This window comes from Artemia sp. Qi Xiang Cuo, chromosome 8, assembly GCF_049724085.1.
Source record: "Artemia sp. Qi Xiang Cuo chromosome 8, ASM4972408v1, whole genome shotgun sequence".
NCBI lineage: Eukaryota > Metazoa > Arthropoda > Branchiopoda > Anostraca > Artemiidae > Artemia > Artemia sp. Qi Xiang Cuo.
This window is the reverse complement of record NC_142801.1, coordinates 43,937,318-43,960,871: the sequence shown is the minus strand read 5'-3', so window position 1 is coordinate 43,960,871 and position 23,554 is coordinate 43,937,318. Positions and strand designations below refer to the sequence as shown.

At 35.0% G+C, this 23,554-nt stretch overlaps 2 protein-coding genes across 2 annotated transcripts in view; one reads left to right on the top strand and one right to left on the bottom strand.

The window, feature by feature from the left end:
• Zyx (lipoma-preferred partner zyxin) overlaps positions 1 to 7,077 on the top strand; it is a 74,829-nt gene extending 67,752 nt beyond the window's left edge. Inside the window, exons 8-9 of the mRNA XM_089092980.1 lie at positions 2,498 to 2,618; positions 6,818 to 7,077. Of these exons, the coding sequence (XP_088949106.1) occupies positions 2,498 to 2,618; positions 6,818 to 6,949 (253 nt within the window). The 3' untranslated portion in view covers positions 6,950 to 7,077. The remainder of the gene's footprint in view (positions 1 to 2,497; positions 2,619 to 6,817) is intronic.
• A 3,478-nt stretch (positions 7,078 to 10,555) lies between these two features.
• The window catches only part of LOC148949442 (centromere protein S-like), a 35,828-nt gene continuing 22,829 nt past the window's right edge, over positions 10,556 to 23,554 (bottom strand). The window contains exons 2-4 of the mRNA XM_089093467.1: positions 22,962 to 23,119; positions 16,804 to 16,870; positions 10,556 to 10,907 (exon numbers count right to left, since the gene is read on the bottom strand). Of these exons, the coding sequence (XP_088949593.1) occupies positions 10,704 to 10,907; positions 16,804 to 16,870; positions 22,962 to 23,119 (429 nt within the window). The 3' untranslated portion in view covers positions 10,556 to 10,703. The remainder of the gene's footprint in view (positions 10,908 to 16,803; positions 16,871 to 22,961; positions 23,120 to 23,554) is intronic.

Sequence of the window (23,554 nt, the reverse complement as noted above, 5' to 3'; positions counted from 1 at the left end):
TGACCATTGTACTCTGTATAGATTTTGCTATCACTATATTTTTTGCGACTAACTTTTGCACTATTAATAACTCGTTTAGTTCTTCCATTTTTTTTTTAATCAATTGAAAATAAATTTATTTTTACTTAATCTATTTTGGAGGATGCTACTATCTCCAATGAGATATAAGGGTTTTCCTATCGTAGCTTAGCGGCAATAGGCCTAATCAATTTACTTATATGTCTGTATCGTTCCCAACAATTAAATTCGAATTACAAGTTTATAGCGTAATTAGTTCGCAATTTTTCTCCAATTTCCGACTCGCGCCATTTGTAGCGATAATAATATTTGTACTTGTGGTGATAGAAATTTGACGTCTCAGAGTTTTGTTTCCACGGCACGACCAGATCTGACTTCAGAGATACGAATACTTATAGGCTAACAGGGGTTAGAAACATTTTTCTAAGCTGTGGCGATAACGACTTTTGGTGTTTGTAGGGATGAAAACATGTGGCCTCTTCTTTCTCGAGCTATCTGGAGATCAGATTCCTCGGGAGCATTTACCTTGGAGACATACGAACTAATTACCTATTATCAGACTAGATGCAGACATATAAAAGGAAATAAACACAAATAAAAAGACAATATATTTATTGAACTTACATGCTTAGTTGCACAGCAACGGGTCACTTCAAATGACAATAACGGTGACAACGATGAAAGAATATAAGAATTTCTGTCTGAATGGTCCTGAATCTACATTACGAATCCTTCCAAATCTCATTTACGAATAATCTTAAAAAGCACATCTACCCCACTACCAAACGCAGTTCTTTCGTCCTGCGCTGTAAGGACTGCTCGCCATTGGCCCAAGAGGACCAAGGATGTAAATCTTTCGTCCAATGAATTCTTTTAAATGTTTTCGATGATTCAAGCATTCACACGGTTTTTGCCATTTAAACTTCCTTAGAAATATTGTGTATAGCATTTTTTCAGCTACTGATTATCTTGGTGAAATTTAAACGACTAGCGTCGTTGTTTAACTGAAGCTAGAATGCAATTTCTCTTTTTGCAGATTAAGAATTTAGACTCATGGAAGCGGTATTTGAACTCAATTAGGGGACGTTTAATTTCTGCCCGAATCATCTTTAGAAGGAAAGAATCCTGTATTTTAAATATATCATGGTACACTATATAATATACATGCATGTATAAAAATATGGAACTGTTTTCGAGAAACAATTCATAAATTATAGTATACAATTTTTGCTTGTTTAAAGATATATATATATATATATATATATATATATATATATATATATATATATATATATATATATATATATATATATATATATATATATATATATATATATATATATATATATATATATATATATATATATATATATATATATATATATATATATATATATATATATATATATATATATATATATATATATATATATATATATATATATATATATATATATATATATATATATATATATATATATATATATATATATATATATATATATATATATATATATATATATATATATATATATATATATATATATATATATAATATATATATATATATATATATATATATATATATATATATATATATATATATATATATATATATATATAATTAGTTAAGTTTTTCTAATATTCTATAACTATATAATATACATGCATATATAAAAATATGGAACTGTTTTCGAGAAACAATTCATAAATTATAGTATACAATTTTTGCTTGTTTAAAGATATATATATATATATATATATATATATATATATATATATATATATATATATATATATATATATATATATATATATATATATATATATATATATATATATATATATATATATATATATATATATATATATATACGAAACACAACTTCATTTCAACTGAATCTTCTGGCCTGCCCAAGAAGATGCAATAACAAGTCGTCCCAGGGCTGTGCCAGGAATAAAAACTCATCAAGACTGGTTATATTTATGAACTAACTGCTCAATCAATGCCAGTAACGCAAATCAAAGCATATTTCTTTCCCCATTGAGCTGCTACTGAAGTAACCGTAATAATAATGATAAAAGTAAATTATGAAAAAAATTCACGATACTCCTTCAAATACTTAAACAACCATCACAAAAAATTATAATAATAAACTAGAACTCATAATTAGAATACATTTTTCCTTAAATTTATCTAAATTCTCCGAACCTTTTTATTTCCTTAATTTTTTTTATCATTACTGTTCATAATTTTTTTCCTCAAGAAATAGAGAAGTTAGATCTTGCAGTAATGGCAAGTGGAGCTGGCAGTTTTTTCTTCATGCAAGTATCATAAGTGTGGCAATTTGACCTAACCTGAAAAATGCGTGAGGAGCATAACGGCAAATTGTCATTATTTAGTTTAGTCACTCAAAAGTTAAAGAAAGGTTATTTGTATAAATAAATATATTATTCATAAGTACCTATTTAATTTTAGGAAATTTGCTCCACGTTGCTCCGTGTGTAAAGAGCCAATCATGCCAGAGCCAGGGAAAGATGAAACAATTCGAGTTGTGGCTTTAGATAGAAGCTTCCATGTTCAGTGTTATAGATGTGAGGTACACCATTTTCTAAACTTTTCTCCTTTCAAGCTCATGTTTTAACCAGAGATATGATCAAGGGTGTGTATGGGGGGGGGGTCGAAGAAAATGTTCATAACATGCTCTTTTCAAGAGACTTTCCTAAAATCCAAGTAATGAATATATCTCAGTAATAAATAGAAACCTAAAATTTACTTTTTTTTTGTTTTAAAAATACAACTTGAATGTTTTTTTTAGGGCTGAATTATGTTAGAGTGAATGTTTTCAAAATGTACACTGAGACAAACGCCTTAATGAACACTGAAGCAGTTCCATTGAGAAACTGAAAATTTCAAGGCTCATGCGTCGACAATAGATTCAAATTAGGGTAATTAATCAAATTTCAGCAATCAAGAAAGAGACTAAGAAACCTTGAACCAGTTGAACAAGAACTGATGCACAATCTCATAGGCAGACCACCTTAAAAGCGTCCTCACTTTGAATTTTCATTTTATTTTCGATTGATTGTTACAAAGTTGACAAGAAGCTATTTCTTAAGGCCAAATAGATATTGTCCAATTGAATTTAGTTTGAGAATAACGAGACGCTCATGTCTCTTTGTCTAGATGTTTAAACAAGTATCTGAAGGGGGAGAACTATGGAAGTGAAATGGGTCAAACTACTTTTAAGAATGAAGCTGAATCTCAATAAATCCATACTAAAAACTGCACAAGTTTTCGCTCATTCTACTTTTCTCCTCTAGCATCACGATCAACTCTAAGAAGTTGGCTAATATCAACACCACAATGCATTATGGCTAGCGTCAATGACTGCTCGCCAACCCTTGATTAAAAAATTTATACCCTTTTTTTATATAGTTCGGGTCTTTTGACTCTTAAAGAAAGTCTTTTTACTCTTCGCGTGGAATTTCAATCGTTGAAGTATTTTCTCATGCTGCCTTTCGGTTTTTTCTCTTATGACCTTTCGGATGTCTTACATTACTTTCCATTCGTTGTTTCTACAAAAAAAAAACAATTCTTCACACGTGCTTAGAAATCTTTATCACGACCAAAATAGCTTTAATTAGAATGTTTAACTTGTTTCTTACATCCGCGGATAAAAAAAAAAAGAAAAAACGCAATAAACATCCATAATACTGCGATATATTATTTTCTTTTCGGTATAAGACTCGGAATATTTATAATACTATAAAAATAGCAGTTTTGGAAAATGTAAAAAAAAATACATTCTCCATTGTCAACTAGTTAACGCCGGCTGTTGCAAAGTACCACTATCTGGGTGTTTATTTTCAAATACGACACGGACATGTTCAGCGATAGCTCTTGTACCCAAAGACTGGAGATGGAGGCTTCCATCGAACGGATATGTAATGATCACGACTGATGTATCTTCTACTCCAGAAAGGCTTCTTCAACTGATTCATGGCAGCAGTAAAGGTGACTATGATGGCACTCAACGTATTTACAAAAAGAGTGACCTTTTCTGTACTATTGCTTGAAGCCATTACCATGGGACAAGCTGGCTGACGTTTCTTCGGACCATTGTGATCACTTTGACGATGCCCCTTGTGATTCAGCCAAGTACTACATTTTGCTCTATAGTCGAGTTGTCGAAAACAAAGTTGTGATATTCTCACTGTTCCTTGTAACTGAAAATGAACTTGTGATTGATGTTTTTCTGTGTGTTCTTTTTTTACTTTTTCAGAATGATAAGCAAATTTTCCAAACCCAAGAATGAAGTTAAAGATGATAACTTTGTGATATTCTCTCCCCCCCCCCCCCCTCACTGCTAGACAGTGAGGAGAAAAGTAAGGTAACAGTGGGAGAGTCAAATCACTTGTGAGGATAATTTTCTGCTAAAATTTGCACAGTATAGCACTGAGAAAAAGAACAAACTTTCGACACAAAAATAACGTTGTCAGTAGGCCACAAAGAAGTTTTTTTTTTTTTTTTAAATCATCTCACCTCATTTAAGGTAGAAATTGGACAGTGAATGATTACATTTTTCAATTCTGGTGTCCGTTTCTAATCTCAACAGACTTCAATTAGTAGGAAAAGACCTTTAAATCCAGAAAATACTGTACAAATTCGATTATTTTTTTCTTTTCTTTTGGCCTCGCTTAAGGTGGGAAAGTGGCACTGAATGATGGTATTCTTTGATTCTAATGTCATCTTTAGCTTTCTTGTACCAGAATTAATGGGAAACAGCCTTTCAATCCAGAAGGCATTGCAGAAATCAAAATTGGAGAATTCCCCCCTACTATTCCCTAAAACCAGGGAAACTTCATAACGGGTGATTTGAAGTGATTTTGGATATGTTGATAAATGAATCTTTCTGAACATTTTGGTGTGAAAAATCTTTCTGTTGCTCAAATACTTAGTCAAAATCGTACCAATACTGAACTAAAATGCAATATGACCAGCTTCAAACTGTCGACCAGCCTTTGAATCAAACATTTATGCTCAGACTTCATATCCTATTCTTTTTTTATAGAGTTTTTGAGTGTTTTGGCTCTTCAAAGAAGTCTATTGACTCTTTTTGTGGAATTTCAACCTCTGAAATGTTTTCCTCTTTAGTGCCCCGATCTGTTGGATGTCTTGCACTCCTTTCCAATCGTTGTTTCTTTGCGAAAGAAAATAAATTTTTTACACATGATCGGAGATTTTCATAACAAACATTAATTAAGTTTTTTGGAAAATGTAAAAAAAAAAACATGTCTTCATTGTTAACTAGCTGAGACTATATTTCCTTACTGCTACTCCCTTAAAAATCCAATATTGAAAACTAAAAAGTTGTCTTGTGATTTTCAGCAGATGTTCTTAAATTAAATTCCTTTTGAACGAAACCAATGCAGCAACCGATTACAGTTTTCTTTAAATACTTTTCTCGGGTGTGCAAGACTGAAAAATGGTCCGTAATAATATAATTTATAGATGGTGGTGCGTTATTTTAACCGCCGAATGGTGAAGTAGTGGAAGGGAGGGTGTACGACTGTAAATTCCGTATTCTTTGAAGTCATATGTCATTTATGTTTGATTTATTTGTCTAAATACTTGAAACAGACCAAAGAGAATAAAATCAACTAATAAAAAAATATACCGGATTTACCTGCTAGTCGTATGGATGATGCAAAAAAAAATTTACCAAAATGGAGAAAAGTCAAAGCTAAAATATAAATCCTTCCAGCCATAGCAAAAAGTAATTGAGGTTTCAGTATTAAAAAAAAAATCAACCCCTAAAAGGTAAATATAAATTGTTAGTGCTCAGGCCTAACAATCCAAAAAAAACTAAATTGGTCAATCACTGTTTGGAGTTCCTGTATATAGACTAATTTGGCGTTTTATAATCACAATAATATAATTCATAGTAATCGCCAACTAAATAAAGTCTTATAGGAAGTTTCATGATCGCCAATTGATAGGAAGTTTCATGTATTTAACCATGTAAATAAGTCTGCATTTGAAGGCTGATAATTTTCTTAACTGGGAAGTTTTTATGCTCGTTGTGTGTATGTGAACCAAACGCTCGGGGAACGGAACTCGGTCAATGAGCTTTTGCACTGGGTGACTTAGTACATGTGGCTAGCGAAGAGAAGTAACCCTCATAAGTATTCTGAAGGTTAAGGTTAGGGTATGGGACTAGATCCAATAGTCCGTTAGGAGTACTTAAGTCATCAAAAGGCTAATAAACCCTGCTAGAGGAACAATTCCCCATTCTGGAGAGCAAGTTCCAAAAGAAGGCAAAGGACAACTTGAGAATTTGTTTTTTTCAAATAGTTCATTAATGCAAATTAAATCCAATTTTAGGTTAATAAAGATTATTTGCCACGAAAAAGGTTAATAATATGACCTTAGGGATGTTTCAGTGGTCATGACGAAACAAGTTTAAAAACGTTTGAATCAAGTTTAAAAACGTTTGAAACAAGTGTTAAGCGATGGTACACATAGCCAAAGCTGGGTCCGTACTGAGGAAAGGGTTCCTTGAATACAAAACTTGCCAATGTACTAATATTTATCTTAATACTAAACGAAGGGGAGGTGGGATCTACCCTAAGATTGGTCTTAAGAACCCCTCCAGCAAAACTTGGGGGGAAAACACAAAGATAATTTCTATTCCTAAATAGTTGGGGGAAAAGTGCCTTAAGGGGGTCGTAGACTTTGAATGCTTATAGCAGGTTAAACACAGTGCACTTTATTAAACAATTGCTTTAATTTTAGGATTGTGGTCTAGTATTATCTTCGGAAGCGGAAGGAAGAGGCTGTTACCCGTTAGATGGCCACGTTTTATGCAAGAATTGCAATTGTAAAAGAATACGAGCATTAACAACTCCTGGGTCAACAGAACTTTGAAACTACCCATTCCCGCTTTCCAATTCCTTGGTTTTAATCTAACATGCTTAAGTGTTTGTTTCCTTTGTGAAATGTCTGATTTGTGTTTTATTATTCAGGAAATAGTCTATTGCTCAAAATAATCTTAATTCAAAGCTGTTTTTTTTTTTTTTTTTTTTTTTTTTTTTTTTTTTTTTTTTTTTTTTTTTTAACCCTTCATTTTCTTCTGCTTTAGGAGTGGATCAACGAGATGTAAAATTGATTATTTTTTTTGCATAAGCATAACACAATTAATTGCTGTTGGAGCTGTCTACAGAAACGTCTTTTACTTTACCATTCGTTTTTTACAAAAGCTTTCAAAAGTAAACATGAACGGTATAAGGTATCTTTTATTTCTGGTAATATCTTTGTAATGAGGTGTGGTAGTTTATTGTTTGTTAAACTTAGTAATGAGCTTAGAACTTACAGGTCAAAGTTGGCTACTTTTGGTAGTGTACAATGCTCAAATCTAAAGTAGTTTTGTTCTATCTTTTTAGATTGACGGTCCTATAGTTTTTATGGATTTTTGGACTTACTCGTGTCAATTCTGAAAACTAAATGTATAGAACTGTGAAGATATGAAAGATAAAACATTTTAATAGCTTTCAAGCTCATCAAAGTTCAAATTTTCGATATTACGCCAAAACCTGTCTAACTTTAATCTAAAAAAAACTTGAACGGCAAATCCTGTTATTTTTCAAACCGATGGGCTATTCTTTTTCTATTGTTGTCAAATCTTGTGTTTTGCAAATTAAAAGTGGGTTGGCTAAGCCATTCATATCGGCTAAACGAAGGCGATGGAAAGTAGCTTTTGAGTAAATTCTGAAGTTCGTCAATGGTGCTTAAAGTTCTATCGGGCATTTTTTTTTTTTTTTTTTTTTTTACTGAGATCTATTGACAATCAGATGTTTACATCTTAGATGTTCACAATGATAATCTTTCTCCAAATGGTTTATTCTTGACATTGGCTCGACGACATTCATGGCTGGACATTGAAAACTTAAATTAAAAGATCCAGCTTTTCAAACAAATATGAGGAGATCTGAACTTCATGCCAACAAATCCCATCATGAAGAGAAAATTCCAAAGATCTTTTTGGACTTCCAAGAACACAAATACATCTGCTTTCAAGTGTCCAAGTCGCTCCAGAAACTTTTGCTTAGAAAGCCAACACCCTTTATTATAATATAAAAGTTTTCATGTGAACTCAAAAACGTTGACGACTCCTGATCACTTAGATGACATGGTTCATAACAATCAACAGATCCAGAATTGAAGATTTTGAAATAACTCTCTCCGTGAATTAGGTAGCAGACGATTATAATATTTTAATTTTCTTGGAGCACATGAGCGATAGATCCTTGCCTGTTTCTCATATTGATGGGTATGCATCTTGTTTACGAGAGTATTTTCACCTTTTTATTTGTTAACTTAGTTCTAGGTAATTTTCTCGGTGTTCCAATGATTTTCGGTTGTAATAAATTTCAGAGTCTAGCTGGAATGCTAATGAAGGATAAAAATATCCTGTCTAAAACAATATTTCAAAGCTTTTGGCCGTTTATTGTTTTTAGATGTCTTCCTTGATAGCTACCACAGCATAAAATATTTTCTTAACTCCCATTTTACCTCACATTACGAAGTCTCTAGGTTCATAATACTGGTATGAAGCATCGCAGGATAGATACTGCTGTAGTATTTCCTTTTTTTAGAACTGCAATTAGGATTCTGGTAAATAATTTTTCTTTATTGAAAAGTAAGTTATTTGGATGTATGGATTAAGAAAATAATCACGAATGCCCATAATTTTCCAGGCGCTTGTTTTAAGCGTATCATGTGCTTTTGAAATTTTTTATGTCAAAATTTATTCCAAATTTTTTATTTAGCCGATTTTTTTCTTTCTTTCATCTTGCGTTTGATTTTTTTGCTTTGCTCTACTTGGTAAGGTTTACTATATGTTTGTTTCTCGTTTGTGGTTTATCTTTTCTATTGATCTTTTGCGTGCCATATAAAGCCCTATTTTGCTTAATAAATCTGTTACATAATTGTTTCATTTTTGATTATGTTGCAATCGCACCTTTAAATAAGGAAAGAATTAAAAAAAAAAAAAAATTATATGAACAACTGCTACACCGTCAAATTTTTCTTGCTTGAATGTACCTACAATCGTGCTTGAAGGTACAACGCCGGTTTTTTCTTCTTTTTTTCAACTAAACCAACATTTAAGCTTATCCCGAATTAGTTTGAAGCCTGTCCAGGATAGCATGCAAAAGCACATAAACTAAAATAGTGATCATCCTGAATAAGATCAGAACAGGATCTCAAAGTTTCCTTGGTATAACATCCAGGGATTAAAATCTCTAAGTAAATGTTTCCGGGGAAGTCCATCCATAAGACCAAGGTTCCCAAGAGAATACAACCATTACGAAACTTCTAGAAAGGCTCCTTCTACCATGCGTTCCTGTACATAGATGCTATTTTAACACAAGCATCAATGACTATTACTATTACTTTAAAATCATCACAGCCTTTAGCCGTCTTAGGCAATGCAGTGGCAAGCATTCAGTGTCTATTCAATGCTTTTTTAAATTCATAAAGATTACCCAGAGATTTTGCAGGAAAAACAAAAAAAAAATTACAGCAAAAATAGCAGCACTTTTTTCTCAATAACAACAATGGGAAGTCGATGCTATCATTATTTTGACTTATCTATAAGAGTATCCCCTAAGAGAGCCAAATCTGTGAAACAGTGTTTTTGCGATCGAAACGACCTTTAATAGTGTCAAAGTTAGTCAGAAATAGTCTGCGCAACCATAGCAAACCATGTGGAACTGAAAATCTTATCACAAAAGTGACAAAGTCATCTTATGCACGCATGAGAAAAAATAATGTCTGATAAAAATCAAAGCAACAATGGTTGTACAGTTAATTTTAGCTGATGCCTCAAAATAGACAAACAAATATCTGTCGAAACCCATTTCAAGGCAGATCTGTTGAGCTCAATTCCTCCCAATCAGCCTAGGGTTTCTTGTTTGTGATGCGGTAATTTGACCACCACATTTCTATTCCAACTGTTGTGTGCGCATCTCGTGATACTGATTTATTGCAGAAATTACATTTTATGTACATCCGAGACTATTTGTTCCACATCGTCTGGCTGTAATGAAAAACTTCAACCTTTAATGTTTATATAAGCAAGAACAAAAATTGATCTACAATAAAATACCGTGAATAGCGACGAAGACAAGGAACGCAACTTTAAATGAATATTTCGAGTCTATATCCAAGGGCCGTCTTCAGCAAAACAAATGAAGAAAAAAAAACGAATATAAAGGAGTCCTGGTTGAACTTCATTGAAGTAATGATGCTAGGGCTGTTTTGAAAATATTTTAGTTTTAAAGATTGAATTTTAATGTGATTTCTTTTATATTGGTTTTTTCTTCATTTGTTTAGCTGAGCCCTTGGATATAGGGTCGAAATATTCATTTAAAGTTGCGTTCCACTGTCTTAAATAAAAAATTTACCTATTGTTCCACTTGTTGTTTAATAAAATACCATGAAATATTTAGTTTATTTCCTCCTGAACAATATTTCTCATTATACGAAGTGTGCACTCAATAGCCATGCTACCCAATACTAAACTATGGATTGATGTTGAAGAGCTGCCTTACTGAAGTGTATATCTCTTTTAATAATAATTTTGAAACACAACTCATAAGCTTCAATAAAAAAAATTCAATCATGTATCCTCGTTATCGGTTAAAGTGATAATATCATCATCAGAAAGTTTATCTTCATCTTTTTCTGGACTCTTAATGATTCTCTTACGTTTTTGTTTGACTGGAGTCTGATCTTTTGCTGAGTTTTCAGCAGGCTTGCTCTTTCTTTTCAGCTTCTTTTTGTCTTCAGTAGTTACCTTTACAATATCATCCAAACGAGAGAGCTAAAATGTACAAAAGGTTTAACAATTGTTTTGGCAAAAAATAACGTCAAATAAAAGTAATTTGCAGCGTTATTACATAATACCGTTACATATACTTTACTGCTAATTCTTTATGAAACGGTTTTTGCTTTGTGTTTATCACACTTCTACCAAATGGACATTACATTTCATTGTTTGTCCTACATAATCATAACCATGTATCGAGAATCAATTTTCTGGACTTCATCTACTTTAATACTAATAAGTAATAATATAAACTCGTCGTAGCGATAAGCCACAGATAATAAACTAATAACCACTCTCCCATCCTACCCTGTATAAAGCATCTGTCTTGGCCGCATCTGAAGCATCTTGCAGAAACTATTCTACGGGTTCGGTGATTACAATCACAGGGCAAAACCAAATCACGCCGCTCTTTTATTTGATGCATAACGAGTGGGATCAAACCAAATTTTTCATAAAGTTGTGTCTGCTACCTTACCGCCAACATTTATTCCTAAAATTCTCTTTAAAGTACTAAGAATAGTAAAAATAAAAGCTAACTTTAAATTGATTCAATGGAAGCTTAAACAGACATAAACTTCTTTAAAAATTAGGAAAACCGGAAATTCAATTTTTAATAAAAAAGATATCCATAAGCAGTTATGCAGTTTTGGTAGCAGCAGGCGCCAAATTAAAAAAAAACGTGCATGAAAAACCCGCAACTTATATAAGTTGCCCATTATTTATATTGAAAGCTGGTTATTGGGGAAAGGGGCATGTATGATCCTGAGTCCAAAAAATCAAAGGGTATTAAGATATGGCAAAATGTTGAGGGGGGTGTCATGCAAAATCTAAACATCAAAATATACAGTAGGGTTGTCAAAAGAGCATAACAGCAATATCTAAGGAACAGCTCAGGGTATTAAGTTGAAACTTTAGACGCGTGCTAAGAGGGATACTGAAAAGGGATCAATGTCCACCCAGCGCCCCCCCCCAAACTCTTCCTCTTTTAGATGTCCCCCTTAACATTGATAGAAACTTTAACCAAATAGTCACAAGGTCAAACTATTATGCCTACAGGGATACCATGCCCTCATAGCTCCCAGAGCAAGGAATGTAGATTATGCAATTTGTCTACTTTTACATGCAAGATTTATTATTAGGGAAGGGGGGAATGTTGATCCTGGGCGGGTCCAAAAAGGCTAAGAGTATTAAGGTAAAAATTTCGGGGAATGTTGAGTGGTATGTTGAGCTAAATCAAAAGACACTATCTGCATTCAAGTTACCAAAAAGGCGTATCTACGGTATCTGAGGAACGGGTGAGGCTATTAACTTGAAATTTTCGGGGCAACTACAACGTCTAAAAACTGTGTCTGCAACTGCGACAGTGATAACTCACGACTGTAACTACAACTGCTTGTGATTGCAACTACTTTTAATCACGATAACATTCAGGAATTTCTTACGGGGAATTTGAACAAAATCAAAACGTACTAGTTAGGGAATCAGCAATATCTCCAGAATGGCTTAGTACATTAGGCTAAAACTTTTAGGAGGATGTTTGAAAGTGATCAGATGGTATTAAGCCCCTCCCCCACTTACCTTATTTAGATGCTCCCTCCCAAACACTCATCGAAATTTTGAAAAAAAATCAAAATAGTCAAAAGGTCTACTAACTATGCCTCCTGGGCACCAACCCCCACAGCTTTCGGGGTAAGGGTTGTAAATTATGTAATTTGCTCTTTGCTAGTGTACAGGTTTTATCTTTGCGAAAAGGAGAATGTTTGATCGTGATTGAGTCCAAAAAATGGCTTCGGCTTCTTGAAGTGCGTCATCTAATTGCTTCTAAATTTACTGTGTCTGGGCATTTTGCTCTTGTAGATCGGATATTTTTGTTCTCACATAAGGTGCTGTAATATCTTTTAAGTTCCTCTACCAACATTGTTTTGTGGTGTGATTGGTTTTTCCCTCACCCTCCAAGTATTGCTGTGGTATAACCCATCTACATTCGGTAGTCTTAGGGAGCGTCAGCAGTAAGAGAAAGGTAAGGTGAATCAGCAGTGCTCTGCAGGTCTCTCTGGCAAGAAGCAGAAGAGGGGAAAGAACCTGTCGCAAGTACCGTAAGAACCCGCCGGTATTTAGTTACCCTAAAATTGCTGGGAATACGTGAATGGGCCCTTACGCTTCCCTTGTTCCTGGACGGACTTGATCTATTGTTTACCTGTACTTCCTGAAAAATTGGCATTTGATATGGACGATGGTTATTGACTGCGCTTCATGTTAACTATCCGGATAATAAATTATTAACATGGCTAGTTCTATTCATGTCTGTCCAGTGCTGAAATTTTTGAAGCGGTCCGTCGCCCAGGATAAAGAAACGGTGATAAAGGTGGCTGCTCAATTTTTCACAAAAGATGAAATTAAGCAGGCAATTGCTACAAGCAAAGTTGTACTAAAAGTTGACATCCTAGAAAAGAAAAGAGGATCACATTCAGCGTTAATTTTTTTGTCGGACATTTCGGAGCTGCTATGCGAACTCAAAGAGCAGAATGAAAATTTGCTGCTGTTTGTGATAATTGATCCATCAGACGTGCCTCTTTCCCAACGGACCCCCTTACAAGAGCGACCTCGCGCCTCAACGAATGCGTCCGAATGCTAATTTTCCTGTCTGAAAAACAAGAGACGTCTCTGCAGAGTCCAAGTCCGATTATCTGGCTATCGGCGCCAGCTTACTTTCAGGTGCTCCTGACAATATAAATATACACAATCAAACAAATCAGTGTGATTTTGTCAAGAAACTTGGCAGTGCCAACAGGGTGAAACAAATAGTGAGTCGCCGAAATGGATTGGTAGTACACATGGTGGACGAGGATTCTGCAGCTGCAGCACTGGAAAGCACTGTACCTAGCAGTATGAAATTCCGGCTAAGATTATAAAAAAAAACGAGCACAACGGTATTATTAAAATGGACACTGATTTTGATCGTTCTCAAATCTGCGTACTTGTTCTAAGTTTAATTTCTGCGACAGGCTTCGGAAATTCAAGAGTTGTGCAGCTAAAGTTTAAGAAAAAGGACAACCTTGATCATGCATTGAAGTTTGGAGTGAAGAATGAATATTTTTATTTCGTGTCACTCTACCGATTGAAAAACCCAAGCAGTGTTTCAACTGCAAAGTATTTGGACATTTCACTGGGGAAGATTTAAACTTGAACAAGTGTATTAGATGCACGGGCAATTATAGTAATAAGGACCAAGCGTGCTAAGCAGACATAAATTGCGAGACTGTGTGAAAACCCAAACGAATAACAGCTAGATTTGTGTAGAAATGAAAAAAGTAACTTCCTGCTCAAGGCCAAAGAAATAATGTGACAGCTCCAGGACACTAAATGTATAAGTCAGTATTTTATCAGAAAACAAATGGTGCCTGTGAAAAACTTGGAATTACGGAAAATCTGTATAGTAGTTTTGATATTGTGTGTCTTGCTGAACACCTTTTAAGTGAAAATAATGTGTCTTTGTTAGCGCGTTCGCCTAATTTTCTGTTTTTTTTTCTTCGGCCAGCAAATATCACAACAGGCAGACCTTGGGGTGGTATAGCCATTGCGGTAGATAAAAGTTCATTCTTTGTTAAATCTCAGTAATATTTATATTACTGTTCAGCTAGGATGTTTTGTATTGTTGTGTATTTATATGCCGAGTAATTATCGTACCACGTTTCAGATTAGAAAGTTCGCATCAGCTTGCCGGTCACTATCAATGATTCTCCGTAAAATTGAAGCTACAAAACAGATGGCTTGTCATTTATGGTGACTTCATCACGAATCTGAATAATTCCTCACTGCCACTTAAACAACTGCTTCTGTCGTCACTTCCTTTTGATATATCCGTCCTACCATCTAAGCCTTTCTCATAAATGTTCACAATTCCGGGTCAGCCTCAAACCTAGATTTTGTTCTGTCTGATCGCTCAGACCTTCAATCTACCACTATTATCGTTCCAGGTGACATCCTATTAAGCGACTATCTAGACCTCCGGTTCACCATTGGCATGTCACCTTCACAAAATTAAAAAAAATACCGTTGGTTTACAGAAGTATCATGGGAACACATAAATATATCGTCCTTTCAGTATACATTTGATTCTTTGCTGATGAAAATTAAAATCCCTTTCCACCTTCTGTCTACGACACTGAAAGGGAACCCTCTAGACCTTGATTGCTTTCTAGCTGAATTGACGTATGCTCCTAGAGTTGCTTCTTCTGTATCTGTGCCTTCGACAGGGGTCAAAATAGGGACACAGAAACATTGTTGGAAAGAGGATGATTAATTGCAAGATACCAAGCTTCGTCATAAGTTTTGGTTTCGGATTTAGATTGACTGTGATCATCCCCACTCGGGTGTTATTTTTTCGATAGTGAAGTCAACTAAACGTGAGCTCCGAAAAGCTCTCTGCCGTTGGAAAAATAGACAAGTTCCAACGGCAACACGTTAGATAAGAAATAACCCCAGACAGCTTTAGATGAGAGTTTCGAAGCTGACAACAAATTCGTCTTCGCAATATAACCCGATCGATGTCGCTGCGTGGGAAAAACATTTTCCTTGCTTTTCCAATGATCCTTGTCCAGTTGAAGCTACCCATAAGCATGTTCTCCTCCACCATATGTCGAAACATGACCACCGGATCAGAGGTCCATACCCACATTCGTCTAATGAAACCTGACAAACCCTATGAATACGATAGGGTACAAACACCAGTTTGGATTCCGCCAAGGCTTGGGCGTGCAAAAGGCACACGCAACTTTTTTGGCTATTTTAAACTGGTACCAGATGTTGAAAAAAAATCTGTATATGCGTGCAATTAACATTTCAAAGCCGTTCGATTGCATTACTTATTTACAGGCTATTCTTTCTCTTTTGAAAAGCGGAATAAACCCTTTTCTCTGCGGTCTCTTATGGAATGGACATGACAATGTGTCCATACGGGTGCGGCTAGGTAACCAGCTCAGAAGCTCCATGAACGTTATGAAAAGTGTGAAAAACGGCTCTGTGCGTAGTGCAGCTCTTTTCAACAATGCCATCTGAAACGTTACTAAAATATTCCTCCATTCCTGATTGAGCCCTACATTGATGCCAGCCACCTCTGTTACGCAGACGACATCCTTCTATTATCAGACGATCTCCAAGTTCCCAAAATTCAATTGACATAGTCTACTCTGACATAGTACAACTGATGCCAGATATCGTGTTATCATCCCATAATGATCCCACTTAGTCAGTCTTGCTTAGGTTTTTCAAAAAAAAAAAAATTTCTTTCGGGTTACTATTAATAAATCTGGTAGTTTCTTTTGAAGCAAAGTGCTCATGAACTCGCTACTGACCATGTGGATATTGTAGCCTAAGGAAAACTCCAAATTCAACCAACAGTCAAGTGTGTGAATATAATTTAGAGTACCAAGGGGCGATTAGCATGGCTTGCAAAACACTAACTTTGCAGCTTTGGATTCTTACTTGTGAGAGTACTGAAAAGGCTACAGAAGAGTACCAACAGGTTATAGTCCACTGAATAGATGATTTCTAAAATCGTGGAGGAAAAATTGTGAAAGAGTGGTTACATACTTCATAGCCTGAAATCACATTCTAGCCACTGGTAATCCATTGATTCCCGATTAGGGTTAAGGAAATTATAAAGTCTTATTTCGCACTGGACTCGATATCCCACACTAGGCTGGCTATATGATTTCATACTGATGTTTTATTATCACAGGGCGCATAAGCGATCTTAACATACTTAAGAGTCGGGGGAACAGACAAGCTTTGACATCATTCCCCCGAGGGAGCAATATTCCGACATTATTAAATCAAACTTAGTTTACAAAACAGACACATGTACAAAGGAGGCTCTATAATAACTTACAAGAGATGGATTCCTCCTTGCCAACAGCTTCACGTCGTCAACGTTAATTGTACTTCTCTTTCCATGTCTGAAATAACAACATGATTGTATTAACAATAATTTTTTTAATTGTCAAAATGGTGGATATAAGGTATAAAATTCCACCAGATAATTCTCAACGGCCCTCTTCACGATAAAACATCAAGATACACGTTAAAATTTGTAAAAATGCGCACCTCTGAGCAAAACACACACTTTTGAAGTACCTAAGCAGCAATTGGTAAGTTAACACATGGTCACCACTAAAGTATTATTAGTATTAGTATTTTTAAACTCAAAATCGCCTATGAGTTTCTTGTAGATTTTCATGACCAGGAAGGTTATATATTCTTACTTGGGAGGAGAAGGGAAAAAAGTCCCAAGCACAATAGACACCACTGAGAACTCCCCCAAGTAGGCTCTTTACTTATGAATGAATGATTTTGTGGAGAACCAGTCACGCAGCATGGACGGAGAAAAAAAATAAAGGAAAAGAATGAGATGAAGATGGTGATTTCTTTAGAAATCACCCTAACATATCTGATATGAAACATGGTTAAAGGCATTTTTCTTAATGAAATGACATCATTTTTATACAATCCTAAAAAGGGCATATCCCAGTTTGGCCTCTCAATCATTCGGAATATCTGTCTCGGCTTTTTCTAAAGGACACCCTGGACGGTCAATCGCTTAGATCAAAAGCTTCCGCCAATCAATTGATTAAAGCATGATTGACCGTCTAGGAACCGATTGAGTCATTCAAACTTTCCATCAATCACCGCCAACGCTTGACTCAAGCGTCAAACAGGTTCCTAGATGGTCAATCATGCTTTAACAATTGATTGACGGAACCTTTTGATAAAAATGTTTGACCGTCTAGGGTGTCCTTAAAATTAGCCACGTCTTGATGCCTCAAAATACTTGTTTTAATTCAAAATCAACTGAACCCCCGTGCAAATGAACCCCATTTAATTGAACCCTCGTGAGCCTCAACCCTAGTTTAACTGAGCCCCGTGTAACCGAACCATCGTGCAACTGAATCCTCATGCAATTCAACCATCGTTCACTGAACCTTCGTGCAACTCAACCCCCGTTTAACAGAACCCTAGCGCAACTGAACCCCCGTGCACCTTAAGCAACTCAGCCACCGTTTCACACAACCCTCTTTCAACTGAACCCTCGTAAAACTAAAACCCCGCTTAACGGAACAATGGTACAACTATACTCCCATCTAACTGAACCCCAACACAACTCAACCCTCACTCAATGCAATATCCATGCAACTCAAACCCATTCAGCTCAACCCTCCTCAAATCAACAATATAACTAGAAAATATAGCCCTTTTTTGTAGGTGACGAAAGCTGACTTGAGTAAAATGGTCTTTATTTATTGATTGATTCTATATATTCTCCAGCGAGCTATGATGCCTCCCAAATCCCGTTTGTTCAGTAGGATAAAAAATATCCACTTCGATAAACTATTCTAGCCTAAATAAAATTGTTCGTTCCAACATTTTCCCCTAGTTTTCCCAGCACTGAAATTGGTTTTTCAGACTTAATATCATTTGAGGGTTTATTTGGTTTGAAGAAGGGGGTTATGATGGCTATTTTTAATGATCTCGGGAATTTGCGGTGAGTCAATGTATGATAATAAATATAGAAAAAGTAAATACTTAAATTTCACTGGTGCTTGTTTGAGGGTACTCACTTAACTTTGGCTGGGTAGGGCCCTGTCAGGGAAAATGAGATATAAACAAATGCATGGGGTAGAAAAACTGACTGAACATCCAATGTACAAGCTGGACTTTTGACGAGTGTTTGTAAAAATTTGTCTGAATAGTTGTTCCAGCTGCTTCAAAAGTTGCTATTGTGTTTTAGAGTACCGGACACCCACTTTATCCGTTGGAGTTCCGGCGGTAGAACTTCTACAGTTGTCCGGGCGAGAGCTAGAACAAAATTATTTTATGCATTCATTTTGAAGCAACCCAATTGATTACACTCAGACACCACTCACTTTGAGAACTTAGAGAGTTTAGTTCCAACGAAGAACACAAGCCATCCCCCACTCCCCTCCCGCTTAACCTATATAAAAACTTCAGGCCATTTGATAAAGTTTTCATTGAAAAATCCAGCAGAAGTCACCATCTAGTGTAAATAAGGTAAAACTTACAAGTTGAACCCCGTTCCTACAAAACCTGAACTGCAATGAAAGCACCAAGAAACTCATATGAAAACCGCATTGAAATCACTCGTGAGGTTTGTCAAGATTTTAACGTGTAAAGCTCACCCGAATTGCCCAAAATAATACTGAAAAATTCTGCTCTCGCCTATAAATTCTTCTGTAATGCCTTTGCCTTTAGCGTACGCGTGTCCGTCACTCTGGAACAATAAATATTAGCGTTTATATTATTGATCTTTTACGGCTCTCCTTTTTTCCTTTACTAAATTTTACCTACTAAGGATCGTCACTACCCCATTTTCTTTAAGGTAAGGCAATAAAAACGAACCTTAAATCGTGATTAGGCCAACTATAAATTAAATGGATGGGAGTTGTGAAAATGCCTTTTTTAAAGTGGGAAACGACGCTCTCCTTTTTTCTTTTACTAAATTTTACCTACTAAGGATCGTCATTACCCCATTTTCTTTAAGGTAAGGCGATAAAAACGAACCTTAAATCGTGATTAGGCCAACGATAAATGAAAAGGATGGGAGTTGTGAAAATGCCTTTTTTAAAGTGGGAAACGACGCTCTCCTTTTTTCTTTTACTAAATTTTACCTACTAAGGATCGTCACTACCCCATTTTCTTTAAGGTAAGGCGATAAAAACTAACCTTAAATCTTTATTAGGCAAACTATAAATTAAAAGTATGGGAGTTTTTAAAATGCCTTTTTTAAAGTGGGAAACGACGCTCTCCTTTTTTCTTTTACTAAATTTTACCTACTAAGGATCGTCACTACCCCATTTTATTTAAGGTAAGGCAATAAAACGAACCTTAAATCGTGATTAGGCCAACGATAAATGAAAAGGATGGGAGTTGTGAAAATGCCTTTTTTAAAGTGGGAAACGACGCTCTCCTTTTTTCTTTTACAAAATTTTACCTACTAAGAATCGTCACTACCCCATTTTCTTTAAGGTAAGGCGATAAAAACGAACCTTAAATCGTGATTAGGCCAACGATAAATGAAAAGGATGGGAGTTGTGAAAATGCCTTTTTTAAAGTGGGAAACATCGCTCTCCTTTTTTCTTTTACTAAATTTTGCCTACTAAGGATCGTCACTACCCCATTTTCTTTAAGGTAAGGCGATAAAAACAAACCTTAAATCGTGATTAGGCCAACGATAAATGAAAAGGATGGGAGTTGTGAAAATGCCTTTTTTAAAGTGGGAAACGACGCTCTCCTTTTTTCTTTTACTAAATTTTACCTACTAAGGATCGTCACTACCCCATTTTATTTAAGGTAAGGCAATAAAACGAACCTTAAATCGTGATTAGGCCAACGATAAATGAAAAGGATGGGAGTTGTGAAAATGCCTTTTTTAAAGTGGGAAACGACGCTCTCCTTTTTTCTTTTACTAAATTTTTCCTACTAAGGATCGTCACTACCCCATTTTCTTTAAGGTAAGGCGATAAAAACGAACCTTAAATCGTGATTAGGCCAACGATAAATGAAAAGGTTGGGTGTTATGAAAATGCCTTTTTTTAATGTGGGAAACGACGCTCTCCTTTTTTCTTTTACAAAATTTTACCTACTAAGGATCGTCACTACCCCATTTTCTTTAAGGTAAGGCGATAAAAACGAACCTTAAATCGTGATTAGGCCAACGATAAATGAAAAGGATGGGAGTTGTGAAAATGCATTTTTTAAAGTGGGAAACGACGCTCTCCTTTTTTCTTTTACTAAATTTTACCTACTAAGGACCGTCACTACCCCATTTTCTTTAAGGTAAGGCGATAAAAACGAACCTTAAATCGTGATTAGGCCAACGATAAATGAAAAGGATGGGAGTTGTGAAAATGCCTTTTTTAAAGTGGGAAACGACGCTCTCCTTTTTTCTTTTACTAAATTTTGCCTACTAAGGATCGTCACTACCCCATTTTCTTTAAGGAAAGGCGATAAAAACGAACCTTAAATCGTGATTAGGCCAACGATAAATGAAAAGGATGGGAGTTTTGAAAATGCCTTTTTTTAAAGTGGGAAACGACGCTCTCCTTTTTTCTTTTACAAAATTTTACCTACTAAGGATCGTCATTACCCCATTTTATTTAAGGTAAGGCTATAAAAACGAACCTTAAATCGTGATTAGGCCAACGATAAATGAAAAGTATGGGAGTTGTGAAAATGCATTTTTTAAAGTGGGAAACGACGCTCTCCTTTTTTCTTTTACTAAATTTTGCCTACTAAGGATCGTCACTACCCCATTTTCTTTAAGGTAAGGCGATAAAAACGAACCTTAAATCGTGATTAGGCCAACTATAAATGAAATGGTTGGGAGTTTTGAAAATGCATTTTTTAAAGTGGTAAACGACGCTCTCCTTTTTTCTTTTACTAAATTTTGCCTACTAAGGATCGTCATTACCCCATTTTCTTTAAGGTAAGGCGATAAAAACGAACCTTAAATCGTGATTAGGCCAACGATAAATGAAAAGGATGGGAGTTATGAAAATGCCTTTTTTAAAGGGGGAAACGACGCTCTCCTTTTTTATTTTACTAAATTTTGCCTACTAATGATCGTCACTACCCCATTTTCTTTAAGGTAAGGCGATAAAAACGAACCTTAAGTCGTGATTAGGCCAACGATAAATGAAAAGGATGGGAGTTGTGAAAATGCCTTTTTTAAAGCGGGAAAAAATAGTATTTTCTTTCGAGAAACATCATGTCTCGAGAGAAATATTTTCTCTCTTTTAAATAACTAAACCAAACATCAGTGTGCCGTGAAGTTGTAAAAGTCTTAAAATTCTGCATTATGATTAAAAATGGATCTCAAAATTTGACTTTTTAATGGCTTTGGGATACGAAAATAAACAAACAATAATCTCGATAGACCATTTATTGCTTCATACTCCTTATCTCTCTGCACTGTCAGGGCTTGAGAAAGCTGTTTTCTGCTCACAGTTATTAATCCTTCCTTCACCGTTCACTCCACTAATCAAATAATAATATATGCATTCAACTCCTCTGTTTATTCTGGTCCAAGGAAGTAAGTCGAACCCTGTCCCTACCATCCATCGCCTACTCAATCTAGAATCTGACAATTTTGGGCTGTACATTGAAAAATTACAATTGAAATTTTAATAGCTTTATTTTATTTTTTTACAATGAATTTGGGTCTTTTTTTATTAATTGAATTTTTGCAATTTCAACACTTTACAATTTTACCGTCAGTCTTAATGGCCGATGATTTCAAACTTATTTCCTCTCGAAAGCCAAGATTCTAGTAGGAAACAAACTGGTTATCCAGTCCATTAGTCTTCTAATACGTGCAGGAGCATCATAAATTTTTGCGGTGGACGGGGGGGGGGGGGAGATAATACATCATGAAATATTTATCCAACTTTTTGAAAACAGAAGGATAAGAATTCTAGATGTTTAGGACATTATATTTTAAAGAATTTCTTGCTATTATTCTTAATTTTTTTACTGCAATGCTATAAAAAACTTTGAACTTCACATATGAAATAGATTTTCGTCAGTTTTATTACTTGGATATAAACATTAAAAGAAGACTGACGATTAAAGTTCTATTATGATTAAGAATAAAACTAAAAAAAAAACACTTAAATTGGGGTGGGGGAGCAATTCCTAGTGCTATTGGCTGCAGCTGCTAAGCTTTTGGTTTTCATAAATACCAGCCCAGAATTTTCAGCGGAAAATTGATTACGCTTGACTACCAATTTTAGTTTATATCACAACATCACGGACATTACATAGTTATTATTTCGATAAATAGTCTACCATAATAATTGATGATTCAGATTAGGGCTACTATAATATAATTTATGAATAGGAAATTAGATATTAATTGGATATTAAAAGCGAACAATTGATGTTTCATTCCTCTTTCCATGTGTAGGCTGATTACAATGACTAGAATCTAAAGAGGGGAAAACAACATTCCAATTTCCTTGAATATCTACTTACTTACAGAATTTCTCCAAGTCTCTTCCATAGACTTGTATCTGTTGGTCAGCAACTTCTGACATAGTTGCTATTACTTCTCTGGAGAAAGTTACTCCTGTCTTGGATCCCAAGTTTTCACATAGCTTTCCAACTGAATAATGCAATGCGGCTTTCAAACGCTAAAAAAAAATAATGTGAACTCAATAAACATTCTTAAACATACAAAGGATTCTTTTTCGTGGATAAGCTAAAAAATACTTAAATCTTTAAAAAATACTTGAAACTAACATAAACTCTCGGCGAAGCAGTCACTCCTTCTTTGGACTAGAATTACAACCACACTTTCAAGCTTGGTAAGTTTTCATTTAATTTATAAATTCTACTACAAAGCAGAGCGCTGCAGCTCTGCCTTGGAGCTCAACTGAGATTTTAAGGTTTATCATGAGTTAAATCAACACCTACAATTTCAGAAATTCCTATCAGTAATTTACGTGCTTATACTTGTGGTGGGAATCAGGCGTTTACATCTTACCCGACATCAAGGATCTTTGAGACTTTGTTGGTCCGTGTAGTACAGTCTGCTACCAGCTGCTTTGCAAGCGGGAGCCACTGGG